Source organism: Orbicella franksi, chromosome 2 (assembly GCF_964199315.1).
Source record: "Orbicella franksi chromosome 2, jaOrbFran1.1, whole genome shotgun sequence".
NCBI lineage: Eukaryota > Metazoa > Cnidaria > Anthozoa > Scleractinia > Merulinidae > Orbicella > Orbicella franksi.
In genome coordinates, this window is record NC_138146.1 from 18,871,771 (window position 1) to 18,895,998 (window position 24,228).

General features: G+C 40.0%; 1 protein-coding gene across 3 annotated transcripts; it reads right to left on the reverse strand.

Moving 5' to 3' along the window:
• Positions 1-1,347: 1,347 nt before the first annotated feature.
• LOC145478456 (fibroblast growth factor receptor-like 1) lies at positions 1,348-18,888 on the reverse strand. 3 transcript variants are annotated; one of them, XM_081456495.1, is made up of 8 exons: positions 18,788-18,888; positions 13,368-13,504; positions 8,592-8,885; positions 8,297-8,350; positions 7,061-7,156; positions 6,218-6,508; positions 5,203-5,589; positions 1,348-3,698 (listed from the first exon to the last, which is right to left on the reverse strand). In XM_081456495.1, exons 2-8 carry the CDS (start codon positions 13,432-13,434, stop codon positions 3,073-3,075), a joined length of 1,815 nt encoding a protein of 604 aa, XP_081312621.1. In that variant the 5' UTR covers positions 13,435-13,504; positions 18,788-18,888; the 3' UTR covers positions 1,348-3,072. The 3 variants fall into 3 exon arrangements, with proteins under 3 accessions (XP_081312621.1, XP_081312620.1, XP_081312619.1); XM_081456494.1 differs by lacking the exon at positions 18,788-18,888 and adding an exon at positions 14,822-16,216; XM_081456493.1 differs by lacking the exon at positions 18,788-18,888 and having other exon boundaries at positions 13,368-14,396.
• Positions 18,889-24,228: the final 5,340 nt, after the last annotated feature.

Genomic DNA, 24,228 nt, shown 5'->3' on the forward strand with positions numbered 1-24,228 from the left:
GGAGGGAAATATTTATCCGAGCTACCTTAACTTTTCGAAAAATTTTAAATTTAAAAGGTGGCTCTGAACACCACGTACAGATTTTTTAAACTGTGCCAAAAGTTGCGTCTTCATTGTCCTGCTAATTAAAATTAGGGATGTTTTAGCAGGCCTTGATGTTGCTGTGGTAACCTATTGAGTCACGGAAATGATAACGACACCCCTTTAATTGGGCAGTCTTTGTGGCATCAACTGAGAAAAGAGTCGTTAGATGACCCATCAAAATCTTAAGTCTTGGAAAAAATGAGCAAGCGCGACAGCGAGGAGACTGGAGAAGAGACCTCCATCTTTGGCACCAATCCCCACACGATCGCGCTCTCCCTGTCTTACCTTAGCTCTAAACTGTAGTGGTAAAAAGAAGCCGAAAAATTATCCAAATTATTGGCTTAAATTTTTATTTTCTCTGTCATAAACCACCTCCATTCCATCTCAAGTTTTAACTTGACTCCTGATCAGTTCTTGACGTGCTTTCTGTTTGCTTAGGGATTGAAAATAAAGATAAGATTAACTTATTTTCTCTTCCAGTTGACGACTTGTCACGTTATAAAGAGCAGGTACCATTAGTGATTTAAGAAATAAAACCTTTTAGGCTATCTTTACAAAACGAGGAGGTCGCCTTATTGGCATTGTTGCTGTCAGTAAGAGGGTTCTCGTTACTCTAGCACTCACATAGGGCTGCCACAGATCAGGAAAATTGGTCGGGAAAAAAATTGTCAAGGTCAGGCAAAAATCAAGGAATTTTATTTTGAGTCAGGGAAAATTGAAATAGTTTAACACGGCTGATTTGCTGCTATTGAGAGCTGGAGGAAACATGTGAGGTCACTGTGATCTCAACGATGTGTTTCCCAGATAGACAAGGAAAATTTGTTAAAAACTTATCAGTTTGACATGAATGGGTGGAGATGACGGCTGCAAGGGGAAGCTTGAGGACGCTACTATATGTGACTTTTTGTATTCATTTAGTCAGGGAAAAGTTATTTTTATCAGAGAATATTCACGGAATTTTGAAAAGTGATGCCTGAGGCTACCATGTCAAACCTTTCATCCTGTTTTCATAGATGTCAGTGTTCACACCGAGGTTTACCCAGGTACTCGGTTAACTCCGACTGAGCTAACATTATCTTAGTACAGTGATTATGGTTTGCCTTGTCAGCGGTTTCCCAGGGATAACCCACCTATCCGGGACAGGTCCCTATTTGTTACACACAGACGACATCCAAAATTGAAAAGTTGAATTTTATTCATTGCTTTAAAAAGTTATATATTTCATCTTAAATAAAATAAGTAAAGATCTTTGTGGAACCAGTTAAGCCCACTTCGTACTTTTAATGAGACCGCCGGAGTCTTGTAGTATCTTCGGCTGAGACCGAGTAAGGATGAAACGTAACCTTCCTTCCCTAAGCTATTTACAACTCAATGAAAAATTAACCTGTGACATCAGGTAATCACTCGTGGTTCACCCTGTGTTCGTCGTGTAAGGGGTTACGATGTGTCCTCGAAACAATGTGAACTGATGGTGTAGAGCCAAGCAGAACTTGGTAGTGCTTCTAATTGGTTCCTAATCGATCACAATTATTTCAACCAATCATAAGCACTTCTCAGATGTGGGTGTCTCTACAACATTAATATGGTAACACGGCAAGGGAGTAAAAGGGCGTCTGTTTACCCAAGCTACTGAAAAAGAACTAAGGTAAGTACTTTGTTTCAAACGAACTGAGTAGGGAAAAAGCTATAAATTAGTTTTCTGGCATTGTTCCTGGATGAAAAACCAATAATAGAACCACCTGAGCTAACTACATCCTCAAAACAACAACCATAACATTGTATTTTTTTTGTCTTTTACCAAGGCAACCTAGTACTAAGACAGACTTCAGTTTGCCACGTAAGTGACATCTTTCCTTATTTTTACACCAACGAGGCATGTTTAGTTAACAGAGTTCAGTTTTAGAACCAGGTACTAAAGAGTCTCGCAGAATGCAGTTTTCGTTGACCCGAAACCAGCAAAATATACAAATAACATTAGACTTGTTCAACTAAACTTGTGTGAACCGAACAACGAGACTAGCAACATAACTATGTCGAACGTTACGGAGTCTAAAAATAGTTTGTCAGAGGTTGACAAGAGCCACGGAAATAAGCTATCTCTGTTATTGTCTCTTGTGGAAGCTTAGCGGAGGAATTTTAGCGTGTGCTAGTAGGAAAACCAGTAACTTACGCTTGGTCATAACAGTAATTAGCAGCACTGATCAAATCAGCACTTCAGTCAAATGATTGACAATTGTCAAAGTGTAATGAAATGTATGCATTTTGTTAACTATGTTTTAAGTTGTGAATGTTTTCTCAAGTTTTGCCTTAAGTCAGTAAGTCCCAAGCTAGAAACTCTGTCTTCGGAGACTTTTCCTCTACTTGGCGCACTCATTGGCTTATTACTCTACCAACAGCCTCGGCACTTTACGATAGGGCCCATTTCATAACTGCGGTAATGACTTGACTAGATTTAGTAAAAAAGCCGCCACAATTAACCCAGTTGTGTCTTGGTGTTATTATCTTAGTCATACAACAAAAGGGTTCTTCAAACTTCTTGTCACTACCGCAATTAAGCGAGAACGATAGACCTCAGCTGTCTAAAAGGAGTTCAGTCACGGTATCTTGATTTGTTTTGGCCACGTACACAATCACCTTCCAATTGAAGGAAACCAGAAAATAGTAGTTTACTAAGATGTAAAAACATCAGAGAGATAATTAAATACCATCACGAAACAAGGATGGTTAAAGAAAGTGAAGATTAACACGGATTACAAAACGACAAACTTGAACGATTTAGCTAAACTTTTCAAGATACGCAAACCGTGACGTAACTCCTTTAAGAGCAAGTCTGGCTTAATACACGTGACTAGATTTGAAGAATGAGCGCTTGGAAGGTAATGCATACTTTCACCGATTGATGACGTCATCGGTTCAAAGGTGTTGATCTGCAGGGCATTGTTGATTTATATCCGCAGTACCAACATGTTAGCACTATTTTTAGTTTATCTATACCCCCGAGCATTTTATTTCGGAACCACTCGATTCATTAAATTCACGTTCCTCTCTTTCGTGACGCTTACGATGGTTTGTTCTGTTTGAATGTGTTCTTGGAGGTTCATTGTGAATAATTAAACCGTCCAGTGGCGGAGCCCGCTCTATCGCACACTTCCCGCGCTGCGAATCACACTTCCCATGCTGTGAATCATACTTAACGTGCTGCGAGGCACACTTCACGTGAGTGTCTGACTGTTTCTCAGTCAGGCAAGTCTTAGCTCTGCCATTTGGATGGTCAACATAGACGTTAAAACTGACATTCCTTGTTTCCACCTTTCCTGGTACACTAATTTTCGCCGATAAGTCTTTCGTTTGATCTTGAGGTAATGGCCCATTGTCTTCAGCTTTCCATTGTTGTCGAGAGTGATGTTTTCTTGTCATAAAATAGCACCAAACAATAGTTCCAATTAAAAGTATGAGGACGGCGATCGGTACACCGATTAGTGCGGCCAAAGGTATTTCCTCTACTAATATTTCTTTGTCTGATTGCGTCCTTGGTGACTTTTTTGGAGCTTTTGTCATTGAAGACTGCTTCACTCCTATGCCTCCTCCTGCGTATGGTTCATCGCTTTGCAACACTGCAAGAAAGCCAAGGGATCTACATAAATCCCACGTCACATATTTCTTATTATTAAGGGGCTGGCTACTGTTTGTTTAGATGATTTTAAAATCAACTTGCAGAAAGGGGTCGAGACCGGTCTGTTTATATTACTAAAGCGGATTGCAGTGAATTGCACTTAACTTGCTTGGCATGCAGCGCACCTTTAAAAAAGGTGTAGGAAAGGTGCATGAAATGTAGCAAATCAAATAGTCTTCCCATAGCACCGTACCGTACATTATTTTATTGTACATATAACGAGAGTTTTAGGCAATAAACCTCGCAAACAGAATTCTATATGTGCTATATTTCCATATGTGAAAAAAGCGATACGTCCAATCAGCTTCGCGTAGAGCGTTCTTCCCATGTGAAAATATAACCAATCACCGTTCAGAGTAGAATCACTTAGCCAATCAAAGTTAAGCACTCAACTGGCTTCCAAGAAGAGCGGTCTTGAAATCAGCGCCCGCTAGAAGTTTGTGTTTCGAGAACATGACTTCGGCTTCCCGTTTTGGTTCACTTTCGGAAAAACAGCATCGGAATATATCCAACATCTTGAGCGCTAGAACTTCAGTTTGAGAATCAATGGCCATTTGAGAAACCGAGGAAGTAAATTTAACATCAGGAAGCCAACAACATTCAAGGAGGAACAGTGTGAGTCAAAGAGTCCGAATTTGTCTTTGCACAGCGCGAAGCGCCGCCATTACATGATTAAATCTGAGAGTGATTAGGGACAAGCGAAAAGATTCACTCTATGTATTTACGAAATCTCCGGTATTATATTTAAGCTTGTGTAGGCTCTTTGTCCGCCTATTGCTGGACTGGAAAGCAGATTTGTTTTTTATTACGCTCGGTCATTTAGATCAGTTTTGAATTTGTTCTTGTTCTGCATGTAGACTTATGGTATCGGGAAAACTAAAACTGATTTAACGAATATGTCTAATTCTCGTTATATATACAATAAACAATTATAACATAGAAAGTGCTTTGTACAGATTTTTATTCACTCGTTGAAAAACTTTGGAAAACTCACTCGTTCGCTGCGCTCACTCGTTCGTTTTCTAAAGTTTTGCAACTCGTGAATAAAAATCCGTACGTCGCACTTTCTATGAAGTAATCAATATTTAACAAATCACCATCAATCAAAGTTTTCTTGGGGAAAAAACAAGATGCTGGTATAACGTCTTGTATCTTGGGATGAATCTTCAAGTATTACGTACAGTCGTAGAAACAAAATGCATTCGCAGAGATGAGAAGTCCTATATTGTAGCTGTTAGCCCGCAAATACAGCTACCTCTCATCGCTCCTGGCCGGTCTGGCATTTCCCTCTTTTAAGAAACATTACATACTTTTTGTCATTCCCAACCTTCCTCCCCTTTGTTGAAATAAACAGGCGCAAAAGCCGGGGTGATACAAGAAGTCGCTTTATTCGCAATCTATGGAGCGTTAAAGCCCATTTTTTAATTTTCGCCGGATCCACCTACCTTCTTGGCTGAGAACGGTAAGGAACGCGTGCTCGGACACATATCCAGCAGAATTCCCCACCACACATGTGTATTTGGCTTCATCTGCCAACGTGACATTTCTCACAATCAGGCGATGGGTGTAAACTTGTCGTTGTCCCTTGTGCTGCCTGGCTATCTCCCGAATCTCACGGAACTTTGATTTGGAAAAGTCTACGAACTCAAAAGGATCAGACCCATTTGAGACATTTTTGGAGGACTTCCATTTGAGAAAGTGAAACTCTGGATGGCTTTTGCTGAGAGCTGAGCACACAAACGTGGCGTCCTCGCCTACTGTGGCTGTTACGTTCTTTAAAACGTTCTCTAGAATCTTAGGTTGGAGTTCCCGTGGAATTGGTCGGTCACGCTCTAAATAAAGAAAATAACATGGTGAAAGGATACGCTGAGAAGCTGGATCACGCTATTTTGGTCCTTATGTTGCGGTTGATCTGATCTTGATGTGGAATAGCGCTTTAGTCTGTTTCAGTTCAACAGATTGGATAAGCCAATTGGCTCATCAACATTGACGGTCCGGTGTCTAAAGCATGAAGGGACTGGGAGAGTTTCTACTCCGCCCAGATAGCATGTTAGTCCAAGTAAACCCTTAACATTCCGTCAGCTTGTCCTTGCAGTTCTCTTGTACCAATTTTTGTCAATGGGGGGAGAGAGGCACTGTGTGAGTTGAGCATCGTTCTCACGCGACAACACAACACAAGGGTCTCAGTAAACGCATGTTAAAAACAGGGAATTAAAGCTCTTAAACAATGCTTGAAACGAAAAGAAAACACCAAAGAAATTCGAGGAAGTTGCAGAGGAAATGTGGAAAGGCAAAATTGTGCAAGACTGACAAGTAACTTGGTCTTTGTCGTTAGTTTCCAATATCCCTTATTATCAGTGAGAGATTTTTCTTGCGCGCGATTGGACCAAGCACGTCACGCGAGGAAGCAAAAATTGGGGAGTAAATGTTACAATATAAAAACACAAGAACATATCTTACCAACAACTTTGACGACAAAAGTCCTCTGAATACTACAAAATGCATTTCTCACAGTGCAAGTATATGTGCCAGCGTCACTGAAAGTTAATGCACGGAAATTGAGTACCCATCCTTTGGATTTCAAGTGCCTACGATCAGCTTTGCTCAGCCGTTTGTTGTTCTTTAGCCATGTCACGTTCAGTGGACGCGCTCCCTGCGCATGACATTTGAGTTTGATCTGTTGACCTTCGACGAATTCCAGGAAACGATCGCGGTTTTTTGATGGATTTCTGAACTTTGGTGGATTATCATCTACGAAAAGAAGAAGGTTAAAGAAATTAAATGTTAAGACCTTTGTGCTGAAACCTACAATCCTGGTTTAAAGTCCTTTAGACACTTGACAAAATGCCAACTGGTGACGTATTATTTTGAAGTAGGAGGTCATAATTTACCTTTCCGAGGCCCCTCCCCCCAGAGCAATGTTCAATTAGTGGGCCGGTCTACTCTGGATGCATCAACATCAACACTGTGTTGGGGGGAGGGGAGGTGGACAGAAAGACTATATGTTGGCAAAAGTGCTAAGTGTCCCAAGACTTAAGACCAGGATTGTATGTACTAAAATTGAGTTTTTACTCTTTAATTGGATGACAATTTTTCCATGGTTGGGCTTCTCTATTTGAGTAAGCGTGTATGTGGATTGCTTGAAAGAAAACAAAAGAAACAATAGATAAACAGCAAAAACACAAAATAGAGAGTTTGAACTATAGTCATAACGCAGTGAATAAAATGATAGAAAGTAAAGAAAGACTGAGATGATAGCAAGTGATGTGCGAGCGCAAAGAAACGGAAAAACAGACAACAAACCTATTAGTGGGATTTTTGAAGGCCTTATATTACATCTCCGTGGAGGTCGTTTGGTGGTGCTGACGGCAAGCGGATATCTTGACTGGATGCTTAAAGCTGTGGAGAAAGCGACAAACAATTAATTAGAATTCCATTTAAGCAAAAGACCGCTCTTTCTAGAGGTTTACCAACACGAGAACTGAAAGCGCAGTTGTAAATCAGGAGTGTTGGGCGAGTGATTTGCAAGCTTTTCACAGAACTAGCGCGAGCTGTCGTCGAAATAATGGTGCGAGCAAACATAAGATAATTTACGTTTTGATAATCGAAATAAACAAGTGAGTTTCCTTTTTTATTCTCGCGCTGTTTTCTAAGAGAAATAGAAGACATATTCTACTTGTTTCTATCGAGTTTTAGCATAAATCTACTAGCGTTCTGTCGCGAATGCCGTTCTCTTTTTGGCCATGCTACCCACTATCTATTCTGTTTTAGTAGATTTCTACTAGTACACTAATGTAAATGCTGCAATCTTATTGACTGAGCTACTTGTATACTATCAGCCAATAGACATTGAGGGCGAATGATCTAAATGTTAAATAGATAGTGAGCAGCCTTGCGGTGTGCAGTTGTTAAGAAAATGAGGGCAACTTCTTTGCGTTTTCGAAGAGACCGTGAAAAGGGTTTAGATAATTTGAGAGTTCAGGCTAGAAGATTTATACTTTGGATTACTCGCTCTCGATTTACTATATAATCAATATGTTAATCGTGGCCAGAAATTACAAAAAAAAAAAACAAAAAACATTAGTTCACAGTTTCTGGACTCTCTTCTCCCCCGCTGCTTTCCTTTGTTATATTTTTCGCATTACGTTACGTTCCGATTTATGCAGTAATTTAAAGATGTATTGTTTTATTTTCACCCGACTTCTCCATTCTGTAATTAAATTTGATTAAAATGTACACTGCATGAAAAGAAAAACATTGAACACCGTTTTTTGCTTATTTCCAGTCATTTGTTCTCAACTTCCGATGACTCGAACTCCCGATAACTCGAACCTTTTTCAATTTCCCTTGAAGGTTAGAGTTATCGGAAGTCGACTGTATTTCAGATCATCGAAAACAAAAGCAGACAAAATTTATTCGGAGATAATGTGCTATCCTCACTGCACAAAGTGCGGTTAGAAAGCGAGTACAGAAGCGATGGCTGAAGAACGGTATAGTTCGTGAGAAATGCTGTCTGCTTGTATAATAAACTTAGATTACCTGTTGAGGTCGGTTTGGTGATCGGCGGACTTCTTACAGTACTGTTGTTCGATGCTGCAAAACACACGTAGAAAAAGGATTGAATGAATGCCGGAATGAATGAATGAATCAATCAATCAATCAACGAACGAATGCATGCATGTGTGAATCGACGGAGGGAGGCGGGGAGGCGGGGTGGATAGATTTTTATACAACAACGCTGAAGTATTTTTCAATATTTTGTATGCATAAAGATAAGAAATTATATCAAATTTGTACTTTTTCTCTCGAATGATCTCGAGATCACTTTCCTAACCTTGAACAACAAGCTGTATTTCCTCCTTGACTTTCCCGAAGTGATTGTAGGCAATACAAACGTACGTCCCTTGATCTTTTAGCTTTACCCTTCTGATTTTTAGATATCTTCCCAACCGCATTTTAAACCTCTCATATTGGTCAGTGATAATTTGCCCATCGGGATTTTGCCATGCCGTCAGCGTCCTGTTGTCCACTGAATCATTAATTCCAGAGAACTTGCACCATAACTTGACCGTTTCTCCTTCTTTGACTCTGTATTCTGGCTTCACTGTTCCAAGGAGTACTGGAGGGTCTGATGAAAGGAACGGTGACGTGAATTCGATTGAATTTCTTAGTGAGTGTTTGCAAACCCCCCTCTAGCAGTTTTCTACACTCGTAAAAGATGAGATGAACCCAACATGCCCCACTAATCGAATAGATAATGACTCAATTTTTCATCAGATAAATACCTATCCAGTAGATTAAGTGCATTCAACGACTCTTCGATGAACCCGCGTTGGATACTAAGTGATTAATATCAAAAGATTGTTATTATCATCACTCGATTGGATACTGTGGACATTTAATTTCAATTTGATCTAAAGCAATTCACGTTGTGAAAAGGCGGGAAAATTTGCTTGCGTTCAATTTTTAGGGTTGAATGAAGAATGTCATGAGAGCCAGCGAGACAGAGTCTTCTGCAATATTATCCACATAATCTCTTGTAAAGGTTAAGCCGTCTACATTAGGGAAAATTGTGACAAACGAGAAAGGTTTATGGGAAGATCCGAACGAACAACATTGCTGAAAATTGTTAGTCGCGTGCAAGTCGAACTGCGGACTGGAAATCCGGCAAGAGGTAACTTGTTTATTCGGTTGTCTTGATAGATAGACTACGATAATGTTGTTCAGAATCGATCAAGTTCAAAGACGAATAATAAGGGCAAGGCCCAAATGTCAGGTTACAAACTTAACTGAAGTGCTAAGCTTACTTTTTACCGAAAATATGATTTCGATTTCAGAACGAAATTCTTTCGGTTTTGGTTCGATCTTCCCATAGATTTTGCCGCCTTTCTTCTCCATTGAGTCACTTTTATTGAACGTCACAAGCCTTTTAGTAAAATCTCTTGTTCAAGCTTTACGTGACTGAGAAATTCTCTCGTATTTTGTAGTTCACGGCATGGCATTGCCCGTTTTTTATTGCATTTACGCGGTAAATCCTGTCCGCCTAACAATTCATTATTATATGGCTAGCTCCGTGAGCGGGCAAGATGAATCAAATCCTGCGCTGTGATTGGCTACCCGAGCGGGCAAGATGGAGCTATCTTGCCCGCTCGGGACTATCCGCCGTGTCCCGCAGGAAAAATTTCCCCGAAAGCCATGCATATAATAAATCCGTTCTTTTTTTGCGAGTCTATGGATCTCGACTCCGTCTCGGTCCATAAACACGCAAGAAAAAGAACTTGGCCAATATCCAGCCATCTTGACCTCACACTTGTTCAATAACCCATACATCTGATTGTAGGTATTGATACATTTTTAAGTGACCAACTCTTTGACCTACGACACAAGGCACATGCGTTTTACTCAGACCAGGACAACGTTTGAGATTGAAAAGTAAAGTAAGACAAAAATTGCGAATGGCTGTCCAAAACTAAGAAAGTAATTCTCTCGACTTGCAGCCAATCCTAGCCAATCAGAATGAAGCAAAACCTTGGAACCAGTTCCAAGCGCGGGGATCTCTTGCTCTGTTTTGCTTTTATTTATTTGGTCAAAACAAGAATTTTTTTTTTAAAAAAAGAAATCTTGAGGGAAAACAACAGCGTTTTCAAATCCTCAACTCAATATCTTTTATCATTCTCTCGAACATCCACCAAATTAAACTCCATAGAAACGTATACGACATTTCCTTTTCTAAAAACTATTTTGTTTTTTTCTGAATCGCAAAGTGAAAGACTGCATTTTGACAAAGTGTGGGTATGCTATGAGGTAGTTTCTCGTACAGCAGTCGCTTAATTTCTTCGCGAGTTTCGCTCGCAGATGGAAAGATTTAGGGGGAGGCTGAGATGAGTTCTCTGCGTCCTATCCAAAGGTCATTTTTGAATGGTCATTGCGCTCAGATTTGTTCATACTGCATGAGCACACTTGCGGTTTGTCAAAGTTACATGTGCTTCTAGATTAGTTATATTGTACATAAACGAAAAAAATCACATTTAGAGCAGTTGTTCATGACCTATATTTAATTGTTTTTGAACTAGTAAATTACTTTTATATCTGTCAGGTACTTCGACTTAAGTACTCATGGATTCCATTGCGTAACACAAGAAAAAGTATTTCTACGTGATTGCTTTTCAAAGTAAGTTCACATTTTTCGCCAAATGCGAGCTAATAACCATGCGCTATTCAAACTCGCACGTGATCTTAGTTCTCAGAGATGTTTGTTCCTAAAAAGCGATGACCTTGCAGGCCACACACAAAGTAGGGGGGTTCCTTTTGCCGCCTTTGTCAGCAACTATGTCAGTTACAATATATGGCGTATTCACTTTCATCTTGTTGTTTTGGCTCCCAAGACTGTGTCATCTGTGCCACTTTACAGCGTTGCCGACTCAAAAATATGCAGCAACCCAGAGAAAGTAGAGCCCCATGGCAGCTTAACAATCCTTATCATCAAAATTTACCTGATCCTCTTTTGTTAATCGTAAATATTTGGAATTCTCGTAAAGCAAATGTTTTCCATCTGCGACGGAAACTGCACTTTAAGCAGCAGGGGGCAATGTTTCCTCGGGCCATGGTCAGTGATTATTGGAAAGGGAAGAAGCAGTTAAAATCTGGCTAGTGAGAGACAATTTCGTTTGGCTTTGTTCAATCTTATTGGATCAGCGGATTAGCTTCAAAGATCTGCATGCTGCGCTTAGTCGGCGAGCAACGAAAAATCATTAGGTTACTGTCAACCTGGAGTTAAGGTTGTGTTGACCAACGTTTTGAGATAAGAACAGGTGTCGTTGGCAGCGCTAGCCAACCCCTCAATCGAGCAACTCGAGAAAATCGATCAGATTTGCTGCAAGCGCCTGAAACGTCAGCTCACTCTTAATTGTAAAATGGATCATAGCAGTTTTCGTCTCATCTTATTGTATATCCATTATTGGCGTTTTATAAACGAAAAATGGCATTTTGCCTTCTGTTTAAATATTTATTAGCGTTACTCAGCGTGCGATAAAATCTGAGAATAGAGTTTTCATTTCAAGTTGGAAAACAGCTGTGAGGTAAATAATACTTAAAAACAATCGCACATTGTTCTTGCTCTAATTCGTTATGTATACCGCCAACGGAGTCTTCCAATAAAACCTTAACACTTTCAGAGGAAAAAATAAATTTTGAGCACTCCCTTGATAAGGACTCTATATATTCTACAGAACCGAGGAACGAATAACAATTTACCCTGTTCAAAGATAAGACACTTTAAGCTGATGGTTGATCTGTGATAAATTAAGTTAAAAAATTGTTTTGGCGTCTATGAGTATATTATAATTTCCTTTACAGCTCCAAATGTAAACAACTAAATGAAAAGCTAACGAACCAAAGCTTTCTCAACGCAATTGGTCTGTAGGCGAAAATACTTTGTATAAATATTTTGCTGGAAAAATTAACTGAGAGAACCTTTTTTGTGTGAGAGGCAAACAGCGTTAATTTAATTAGAGACTCTAGCTTGTCGATGGATAAACCCATATTGAGTTCGTTTATCGTCCGGATTCGGGAACTTGCTCTCTAAATCTGGTACGATTTGAATGCACAAGTATCGTTAATTCAGACCTACAGTAGCCGCGGTTTCGAGTTAACTTATTGTTTAGCAAAGAGTATAAGTATTCTAGCGGCCTACAAGAAGCTATTAAGCTTTAACAATGGCCTCAATTTGCCCTCAACGCCCACTTCGTACCTTTCGCGATATGAAATGAGTTCAAAAACAATTAGCAATAAACCTTAACGCTCAAGGTGTTAATTGGATTCCAAAGAATTAGGCGAATGCAACAGCTTTCTGTTTCAGCTCGAATACTCCTAACTTCTGTTTCCTTCTGTACCCTACCCCCTTTGTTTTTCTCCCAGACAAGTTAAAGCATCAATTGCTGATATTGTACAGTTAACCACTGTCTTATCGTGCGGTCATTGAATCAATTGGTCTTATCAGTCGTCTTAAGTAAAGTACGCTCAAAGAACAGGGCAATAACAAACAAATCCGCAAACGTTTACATGTAGTTTATTACATGGTTGTAACTTCATAAATCATGCTGCTGGCTTGATAGAATTGTCGTTTTGAAGTAGCCATCGTGGAACCAGACATTGAACAGGGTAGGTTGTAGTAAATTAATTTATGTTATCTGCTCTCCAATTTCGCCGCTAATTAACACCGTTCCGTGATGCCGTATTTTGGAAGGACAGTTTTGACCACGTGTTTCCGACTTTTTCAGCTTTTATTTGTGAATGCGACGTGCAAAGCGAGGTTTCGATCCAAGGAAAACGTGGCAAAGTTCCTCAAGCAAAACACGCGGGAAATCAATCGATCGCTTTGAATTACTTCTCACGCAATTCATTTCAGTTATCTTATTCGATCACTGTCAGAAAATTTTCGAAATTAAGTTAAATGTGTTAATAAGTGACAGAGGAATCCGGTAAAAATTGAAGAAAGGGCATATTTATAAACAAATTGAAAGGCCATTTGCATGATGTTAGCGCTCTTGTTTCTCTGCCTCGCAGTTAATCAAACCATACCCCGCGCTTACGCCAATCGAAAGGAACATACCTTTACAGTGAACAACCGCAAAAAGGAATAAAATGAATTCCAAGGAAACCGTCTTGACAAAGCGCATTCTTCGACCAAGGGCTTTTCCGTCCACAATCAAGCACAGCTGCGCCCCGCGGTCCTTCCAAGTCCAAAGGCTGTCGAAAAATAACAAAGAGACACGGCGGCAGGTTAATAAATTTCTATGCATATATGAATGAAGCTATCGATTGCCCGGTACACTGACCTTGCAAGTAAGCTAGCCACTTACAGCAAGAGGTATTCATCAGTTGGCTTTTCATCAGAAGGGGGCTTAGACAGAAACATCTCACTCGCTTGCCAGTGCACCACAGGGTAGAATATTAGCATACGTTTTTCAAAGGTCGGATCGATTTTACATTCTTTAACATCTGCTTAAACTCCCTCCCAATATCATTTGCAAAAGCTACCATTTAAATTCATTAAAAACACAGCGGAGGAGACGTTAGGTTAATGCTTCTTACGCTTGCAATTCCAAGAGATTTGTGTCCACTGTTATTTGTATACCTTGATGTCGGTGTAAACATTCTAAAGAGAAGAAATTTAAAACCGATTTGCCGAACACTCTTGGCGATTCTAATGCACACTCGCTTTTCAAAACGACCAATAGAATTAATCCTGTAGTTGTCAACGAAACCCTTTCTGGAACAAAAATAAAAGTAGCCCATATCGGTTTTTTGAGAGAGGCCTTTGCAGGTAATGGCAGACGGACAAGAAGCGGGGGTCCAGTTTCATGCAATGACTGTGCCAAAAGTGTGGATATATTCAGCAGGATGAGGAAATTCTAACTCATTGAAGAGCAAATTCAGGTGTAATCCGGCCTATGATACCAAGGAGGCCGAAGTAATAAATCAACTTAACTCGTGCTTTCAACATGGAATAATGGGTCACAGGTTGTGAAACGAAACTTCTCGATGTATGGAAACCGGAGAAGCACTTCACAGCAAGACAGAATTGGAAAAACAATCGGCAAAACGTCCCAGTGACGGCTGGCGAGTTTGTCTTCGAAACTGATTTCAAAAGAATATTACTAAATTCTGTAATAGTCACTACACGTGTAAATTATGACGTTCAGGTGTCGCCGGTAATAATCAAGGCGCAGTCATCAATCATTTCACGTTACTCTGCCACTTTGAAGAAAGCTTTCACATACAAATGAAAAATGTCCTGTTGAAATTTTGGGTCCAACAAGACATGCTAAACAATCGCGACCAGTCGGAACATACATTCACCTGCAGTGCCTAACAGCAATCAAACAATCCACAACACCGAAGCCTGCTATGGCTAACGACGAAGTAAAAACACCCCGGCTGCCTGTGCTTCCCAGACAAATTCGAGCTGCTATGGTTTAACTATGGTATTTCAATCCGTGTTTGACCCGAGAGCACCGCCTACAGGACGGATATCCGAACAAGCCACACATCATCAATACTTACGCAGTGTTCAAGCTTGAGAGATCGGCAGCCAAGTGTCCCTTTATGCTGATCAGATCGCACAATAAAGAGAAAAGCTCGTAATGCCCAGGATTTCACTGTCCAACCGAGAATTCATTTCGCTCGAGGCAAGGCAAGGCGCATGCCAATCAGTCGGACAATTACTGCCTGTCAAGTCACCGATTACAGCACAAAGATAACCTATTGTTTCCAAACAGTTCCCAGCTCAAGTGAAAAGGCGGTCTTTACGCAAGCTGTTTTCCTTTCCTTGACGACTCTGTCCTTACGTTCGTGGATGCCACATCTAAATAAATAAGACGCTCGACGTCAAATTGCAAGATTACTGCGAGTGTAGGAGATCGTTTAAGCCATTCTCGTGCATTCGTGGCCACATATCGAGCGGCTTAAATGTCACATAGACAGATTCAGCGGAAGCCGCTGAATACAGTGCAGGTAAAGCGAAGCCACAGCCTTCTCGCTATCGCGAATGGTCGTCTGGAGGTCAAATCAGATGCTGTACGGATGATGTGGCGAAAGTGAATTACACTAAGGGGAGATCGATAAGGAAAGTGTCGATCTCGCGGATTAGCGTCTGTGCAATTTTCCACAAGGCGAGTGATGCGTCAAAATGTAAAATGAGCGATTGTTGACTGAAACCCAATCCGCTAGAACCTTTCTCTGTTCATGTATACACAAATATTTGATTTGAATTAGAAAATACTTACACATTGGACAGCCAATCAGCGAGAACCGAGACCGGCGCGAATTAATTGACTTAATTGCAAATGTCCATAAAGCACAAATCTTTTCGTCTGATGTGTACCGCTTGTTCACCTCGCGAACTGCTCAGAGATTATCATCTCGATTTTTATCGCGATACAGTTTGAAGATTTCTTCGATGTTTTCATCACGATTTCAAAACAATGTCTCGCGGGCTTGGCCCACCAAGGGAACAAATGCGCGCTGACGGTGATGTAATAAATTGTTCAGCTGTTCATTACTTTAGCTCAGTACGGAAATTTGTTTACGATAGGGTAGATTCCAACCAGTGATTTGATCACAAAAGAAATGATTCCTACACGATTTTGTCTATTTTTTAAGTAATGAAATGAGAACCGCCTTTAACTTTTGCCATTGTCAATCTTTTGGCTCGTTATAAAACCTGTGCTCTGCCTGAGTTTCTCTGGAAATGGAACGCGGCGTCAGAAATTTATCCCTTTGTTTTTCATCTTTCATCGAAGAATCAATGAATGTTAAGAAGGCAGCAAAGACATGAGATTAAAAATTAAGAACAAACGAAAACCTCTCGACCAAAAATAACCCTATCGGGTATGAATACATTCTTTTATTAGCTTGACTGAGAATTCCAATCGCAAAAAATATCTAAAAAGAAATAACATACTTTTCGAGTAATTTTGGACCCTTTGCCACGCAGGAAAGAATCAAAATAGACAACAAAATTAAAACGCCGAAATAACTGCTTACTCTTATTTTGTCTAGAGCAGGTGAAAACACGACAGGGGGGGAATTCTGGACCCTTCAATGCTAAAAGATGATGAACTATAAATTCCGTGCCGCTAACAAAGATAACAGAAACATATCTCTACCTACCGACCGGAATGCAAAAGTCCTTACAAGGGTTCCGGCCAGCTGATGGTCTCCTGGCAGGAGAGAATTTTTAAAATTTTAAACTGATTCTCAGTTCGTCGTTGAAAGCGGTATTTTGAGCGTTGTTTTTACCTACAGCCGTCTTTTATCTTGATGTATGAATACCGATTACGGTGAACCACACGCTGAGTCGCATCTGAAGGGATCCCATCAGAAAACTCGCGCTAAAAAAGGTTCTTTATCAATTAAGGTACCGATTAAATGAAATACAGGATTATACAGGATGGTATTTGTAAGACTTCCGCAGAAACCTGCGACTAATATTATTGACTGATTTGCAAGTTCGAACGTGGCATGATTGACCACTGTCAAGATTGTGATAGTTGATCGGGAGAGGAAGGGAAATTTGCTGACAAACTATTGGGGAAAGGAAGATATTACATTACTTAAAATGTCCCACTTAATATTTCTAGTTAATCTTTGTGTTTCACTTCGATTTCCGAACGGCTTCATTAACCTCTTCATTTTTTAGTTTACCCCAAGCTCTGAAGAAAAAGAAAGAAAAGCTGTTTTTAAACATATGATTTCCCGCGTCTTATAATTTGCATTATAATGCTTTAGTGGAGGAAAGATATGATAATTTTATGATTGTTGGCAGACTTGCCAACTGAAACAGGAAAGGACAAGCAAAAGAACTCCTTTTTTCCCGCTGAGCAATAAGACATGAACGCATTAATAGCGATGTCGTAATTTATACGGTGCATAAAGTTATCCAAAATTAAACTATTTGAGAAGTTTGAACAATGCGCTAAACAGCAAACCCCGTACAGCAAACCCTGTGTTTCTTTCTCTTATTCCCTAACTAGAACGTGCTTTAATTACCAATAATTTTCAACCGATCATGTTTTCTCTGGCGATACAACGACCAGTTTATACTCACCTCAAAATAACCTTGATATCAGCTCATTTTTTTGTTTCCAAAACAAATATTGAAATTTAAACACCCTTTTGTCAAGTCATTCGTTAGCACTTTCAGCGTTTATCAACCTGTCAAAGCACCCCGGGACTTTTTATCGAGTTGCGGCCTTTTGCTTTCAAATTCACATTTCAATAATTGCTAAGAAATGAATTATGCCAAAGGAGATAGCATTATATTATTTTTCGCGCGCTTTGTTTATCATAAACTGCGCTATTTCCTACAATTTAAACTGGTATGTAAAATTTCACCCTGTTTGGCACTAGAATTCTTCGATTTTCGTCTCAAACTAACGGTTTAAGTTCAAAAACCATCCATCACGATGTATCACCCAAGTTTCAATAAGCAGCAAAGAATATTCATATTCATATATATCTCGATGAATAATTTTGTTCAGTACTAGTTATCATACAGTATAATGTTATCTGGTTAGAACCTGAAGTCTCTTCTTGCGCGTCGATCTTTCAATTAAAACTTCACTTCCCAGGGCTAGTCCGGATGACTTTACTGCTCCAATAACAAAATAAAAACTGAAACCCTAAAGCACTTGCTAAATTCAGTTAAGCTAACCGCCCGGTTATAAAGAGCCCAGAATTCTATTGGCTAATTTAGCTAAAAGCTGGCAACTAAGTTATTACGATTCAGGAAAGCCTTATGAAACGGATGAGACAAGAATATAAATAGCCTGAGATGAACCAAGCGGGACACAGACAGAAACACATCGTTTAAACACCGATGACGAGATATTCAGACACGTGTAGAGGACCGCAGAGCTGGTACATGTACACGTAATTACAGTTAATTCACCTTTAAGTTAACCGCCTAGCCTGGTCGAATACACTGCTTAAATAACACAGGCAAAAATGCGACTATGAAACTTGCAACTCGACCACTATTAAGCCCAGATTTCTATTGGCCAAAGTGGTCTGAGAAAGCTAAAGAGTTTTAAGAGCATTTTAAGAAAAGCCTCATACAAATGAGACATGGAATTATTTAATTCGAGCATTACCGATCGACGAGCTTATGAATATGGCGGATCTAAGTGCTCATATCACCCAAGCACAAAAGCGTCTCGCTTAAAAAATGCGCCTTCATGTTTAGTTCGCGGGCCGTACTTAGTCCGAAGTAGAAGAAGTGATACAAGCAGTAACAGTTTCTCGTCGCTGAAATCGTTAGACCGGATACATCAACGAAGACAAGTTTCCTGACAACGCAGACTCAAAATGAATATTGTTGTCTTTGGTTTAGTTTTCAACACAAATTCAAACGCGCGTAGCTATAATATAATCCTCCAAGGAATAAGAGGATTTGCTTTGTCCGCATTCATTCGTTGATTTCTTTGTAAACTAGCCAAGTTATAGCTACCCGTTCTGGCTTAAACTTACTTTTCTTTGCTGCGAAGACAGTACAGCCTCTTGCCAACGCGTGCCAGTCGTCGGAATCACCTTAAGTTCCTTCCTATTCTAATAGCGTGCCTCACTCGTTGGCAGTTTTGACACAAACCCAGCGCGCGTTCCATTAGTAGAATAAACAGAGAATAATTTGCTTGACGTGGAAATAGCACTTAGACGCCTGCTCTCTGACCTTTTCTCCAATGCCGAGAGATCCAAGAGAAATCGAAATGTCTTAAAAGACGGCTACTTGTGCAAGTAATTCCTCAGGAGATTCACCTTATTCACAACAAGGCTTGCGGTGTTGTTTTGTACCGAATCGGGCTAATTTAGTCCCGTGACCGAGCAAGACAGAGCTTTCGTGAATGAACGAGTAATCCATTGTATGAAGAGTGACACATTACTCTGAATTGAAAGGAACACTCGGAGATAAGTCATCTAGAATTGATGTGTTGACATTAAGCTCAAACCTCGTAATCCGCAGAGTTTAATTTTTATGAGGTTCTGCATCGCTAAGGAGTTTAAGGAAAACAATTATTCCCACGGATTTGGATTTCGGACAAAGTGTAACTTTCCAAATCTCTAAAGCAAACCCGCAATTCCGCCTTCCCTGAGGAAAAGTTTACTTAATGATGTTTATCCAGCAGAATCGAACTGTATATAAACTTTACAAAAGGCTGGACAATTCGAGAGTTTGTTTTTCAAATAGCTTCGTGACTGTTTCGAGTATAATGCTAAAATGGCCGCCTACTTACTAATTTTGACCTGCCCCTAATTTTATTCTGACAACCATTATTATTCCTTTGATTGACAACGTCACATCACCACCAGCTGCTTTTGCGCTTGGGGCCTATTTTAAGAGCTTAATACTGTGTTTCGTCTCCTAGGATTTGCAATGTATATTTCAATTTCATGTCAGATAAACGTTAAAACGATATTTTGTTATAGAAAGGACGCTGAGTGAAGTTAAAACAGGGTTTCCTGCCTACAGTCGATGTCATCTTAAATGCTTTCGTGCTTGCCTTGTTACAAGAGCTCTAAACACAAAAAACAAATTAATCAAAATAAAATATTCATTTCGTCACGAATTAAGAAACCACAAAGTATTTCTTGACAGATAGACCATAATGTTCTCCAACCTCGTTAGAATTATCTCACGAGTAGCCTGCGTAGCAGACATTTTCCTTCCGTTTTCCAGGCGGAGGGATTGAGCAAGCGAGCGAGCACCTGCTTGCTCCTTATATTCGCACTCGCTCGCGGGTTTGTTCCCTTCGCGTGCTTTTGAAAATGAACCCCTGCTACGCAGGCTCTCTCACGACCAGTCGACGATCTGGCTAAGTTTATCGTGCTTTTCTCGCTCTGTCTTACGCGGTCGTGTGTAAAGAGAATATACTGAAAATTCTGGAAAAAAAAAAAGAGAAAAAGAAAAAAAACCTAGCAGGTTAAGTTTACACAGCCTTGATCCGAAGTTCTTTCAGCTGGAACTGGGGTGTCTGTCAATTTCAGAAAGTCAGTTGAACTTCTTTCTAAAACCTCCCAGCACTCGGCTTTTACTGAAGGAGATCGTCGGTCGCGTTAGTTGGACCGGTTTTGTGTATGTTCGTTAATTAGGAGCTACCTAATTGTTCGAAAGAAAAAGAAACTTTACATGCGGGGATTGGGTGCGGGGGTGTGATGTTAATTTTCTCTGCGGAAGTCGTTGCGCTGAAACAGAAGCCCATTAAGTAGAAGAAAAATAGAGTCAGCGATACCAATTAGCACTTTTCTCATTTCTTTACCAGTCTGCTTAACATAAACCATCATTTCTTTCTAGAAAAAAAAATACACTACTCAGTAAACTATTAGACTATCCTTCCTTTCGCCTACGAAAGCACTTAGTCTGCTCAGTGTGGATAGAAGTCTATTTGATGTCCCTTTGTAATTCAACTAAAACTCCTAAACAAAATCTCCACGATATCTCATTTCCACCAACTCCTCCAGTTTTTTTCAGCTCCTCTTCTCACTCACACCCCCACCATGAACAGTCCTCTCAAGAGATTTTCACTTTCGACAGACTAATAAAAAGAAGAAGCAAAGAAAGACAAAAAAAACTCGACATACCAATGACAGTATCTAAATTTCTATATTGCCTGATGCTTCAAGACAAAATGGCCCAAAGAAGCTCCTTCTCAGAAGAAGCAAAGAAAGACAAAAAAAACTCGACATACCAATGACAGTATCTAAATTTCTATATTGCCTGATGCTTCAAGACAAAATGGCCCAAAGAAGCTCCTTCTCAGTAGAAGGAGCTGAAAAAAAAAACTAAATTCCCTCGACCGTCGGTCTTGCACCTGCGGCGGGCCATGCACTGCGAAAAAAAGTCAATTTAACAATTCTACAAAATGAATAAAGTTAGGAAAGTTGGTATATATCCGCTTCTGGCAATCTTGTTTGTTCATTTTATAATTCTGGCCATCGTCCTGTGATGGCTTCACTTGCCGAGATGGAACTATCTTGAATATGTCCGGCTTTAGGAACGGGTTGAAAAGGGTATGGCTCCAGAGAAAATTGCTCTGTACAAGTCATACGTTGCTCAAATAATAAAAGAGCTAGGCGAAAGAAAATTGTTGCAGCGTCATGGCAGGCTAGGGCTAAAGACACTGATAAACACTGCGAACCGACTTTTTACATTTTTTGTGCTTTAACTACCATTCATCCTGAAAATCTCAGGCGCACTCAGGAGCGCCCAACAGATCGCTACCTAAAGATTATGATCATAATGTCTTGAGATCATAACTCTTGTCGCTACTCACGTACTAAGACCAGGAACGCCGGAATGCATTCCGAGAATTTTAAGAATTTAAACCTTAGCCATACACGACAAGCCGAAAACAAATAAATTTATTGTCAACTGCGAGTGATTTGAACCTAGCAACTATGTAAGTGCAAATAACGAGTTATCCATCATTGGTGCGATTTGAAGGTTACAAATTATCGTCTGGCCGTTAGTTTTTAGCTACGGAAGCTTTTTCTTAATACATGGTCACAAGTTCTTTCACAAGTTCTTCCACGTATGGTTTTTTCGCTCTTTGGGTAAAAATGGTGGCGTTCTGAACATGCGTGCATGCAAGTTAACCCCGCTCTTTTCTCGCCTGGATTCAGCTCGAAAATAGAACGTACGGGGAAGGGAGAGTTCAGGGATTAGATTAGCGAAAATCGTGGAAAACATGGCGGGAAATTTTCGGTGGTTAATATTTTGCGATGCTAAGATTACTTTGTCAGTAGTACTACTGACAAAGTTTCCGGTCAAGGAAAAAAAAACAACAACACACTAACAGAGCATGTCCGACTCACTCCTATATCCTAAAGCTTAAAATTTGTCTTTTTAGATCTGTTTTCATAAAGGATGTCAAACGCCGACAGGATAAGTTAACTTAAAAATATGCCTCTGCATTTCGTTTGACTGCGGTTATAAAACCCGGTTATATGACCCTTTTTAAAATAACTGAGCTTGAATCGGATTGTCTAATATTTCAATTAGACGTTTGTGTCACCCGATTCAAAAGAACCTCTATTAAACATGTTGAAAGAGTGTGTTTTGTACAGGAAAACAAACTTGCAAGTTACGTAATAGTTGTACTGGGGTACCCCATAAGTGTGCCATAAAAACTAAAGAAAATATCGCCAACGAAGTCGCGACGCAAGTAAACCACTCCATCGTCAGGTTTTCTCTTTGAGGAATGTCAGGTAGAAAGCTAAGCATCACGAGAAACGAGAGACTGGGAAAATGGCCGCAAACTGGAGTTTTGTTTCTTGCCGGCGACAACTTTCATGTGAGTCATGATGAGCATAAAACCTGATTTCAAAACATTGTGATCATTGTTTATATACCTCCCACTATGTCTTCAATTAGCAGCTACCATTGTTATTGTTATTATTATTAGGCTATGAGTTGAGACTGAGTTTCGGCCAGAATTGCAAATGTCGTTCACGGGAAAGTTTATTTCAGAAATGCTGTACGCATTAGTGTCGCACGAATTCTCGATAAACAGGTGAAACAGCCTCGGTGTTTTTGATGAATCTTAACATTCCGTACGGCCAACTTTTGAGTTCATCTGATGTTGATACCTCTTTTAATTTCATCAGAATTCTTTTCGCATGGTTTCAGTCCCCCAAAGACAGAAAAAGTAATTAATCAAAAATTCGAGCCGGAAAGCTATCATGTTCATGCTCAGCCCCTTCTTAATTTATCATAAATACGATCGGAGAAGTACTCGTCACAAGTTCCAGCGCTGTAATTGTCGAGGATATCACTCGACCTGTAGAGAAATGTCTGTTTTGTGCCGCTGTTATATTCTTGCTTCTCCTCAGCTAACGCCGTAGCACGTGATATAACTCGAAAAGAACCGTCATCGCTTGGATTGCAGGCGTCACTCTTTACCAACAGCTTGCTTTGTTCAGAAATTAGTTTGCACAATTGATCAAAATGTTTGTTCCATGAAGCACGCGGTTTAAAGAGATCGATTACTAGCGCACGAAAAGTTCAGGCCATGTTGGTTCATAATGAAGTCCTGCGTGTCACATACCACAAAAAGAATCAGTCTCCAAGCGTTTGACTAGCTAAACCGACTACTGACAACTCGTCTCGATTTTTGACATCTCAAAAGTGAATCACACCGCCTCAGGGCTTGAGTTCTATTCAAAACAAAGGCAAAACGAGCTGTCTGTTTTTATGTCAATCGTAAAACAAAGGAAAACTGCTCGTTTTGAAAAGAAGGCGCCGTGGTGGATCGCTTGAACGATCGTTTCGCACCCAGTTGTCAATGTTAACTGGATTTGATGCGGTTATCTAAAACGGTTTGTTTAAATTAAAGGAAGGGATTAGCAGTTGAAAAAACACCCATCTTTTGTGGAGGTGTAATTGTGAAGGATTACAGTTTGATAGCTGTCAAACCTTCTTTCAATGTTTTTCAATCCCAATTTCGCTCAGTTAAGCCGTTTCTTTTTTCCTGAAAGTCATTCATTCAAGAGTGGCTCAAGTGTGTTTTTGTGCCAGTGCGAGATTTTCGGGAAACATCATAAAACGGGCTTCGTAGGGAACGCTTCTGCTCGGAACAGTCTGTGATAAATAAAATTTTGAATTAGTTACCTCTCATCCTTCGTTGCAGTCTCTCAGTGCTTGCACTTTTCTCATCCCTCAAAGAAATAAATCAATCAATCAATCACAAATTTGACACTGGAAGTGTTAAATTTTTGATGCAATCGCACCCAGAGACAAGTCGCTAGAATTGGACAGTTATCTGATCAGATGCGATAGACTCTGGCTTTCGAACCAGAAAGCTGAAACGGGTAATTGAATACGGCGCTGACTTCATCAGATAATCAGTATTGTTGATTGAGCCACGTGCACAATTAAACCATACTGTCATCCACTGAAAAGAGACCAAAAGCTATCA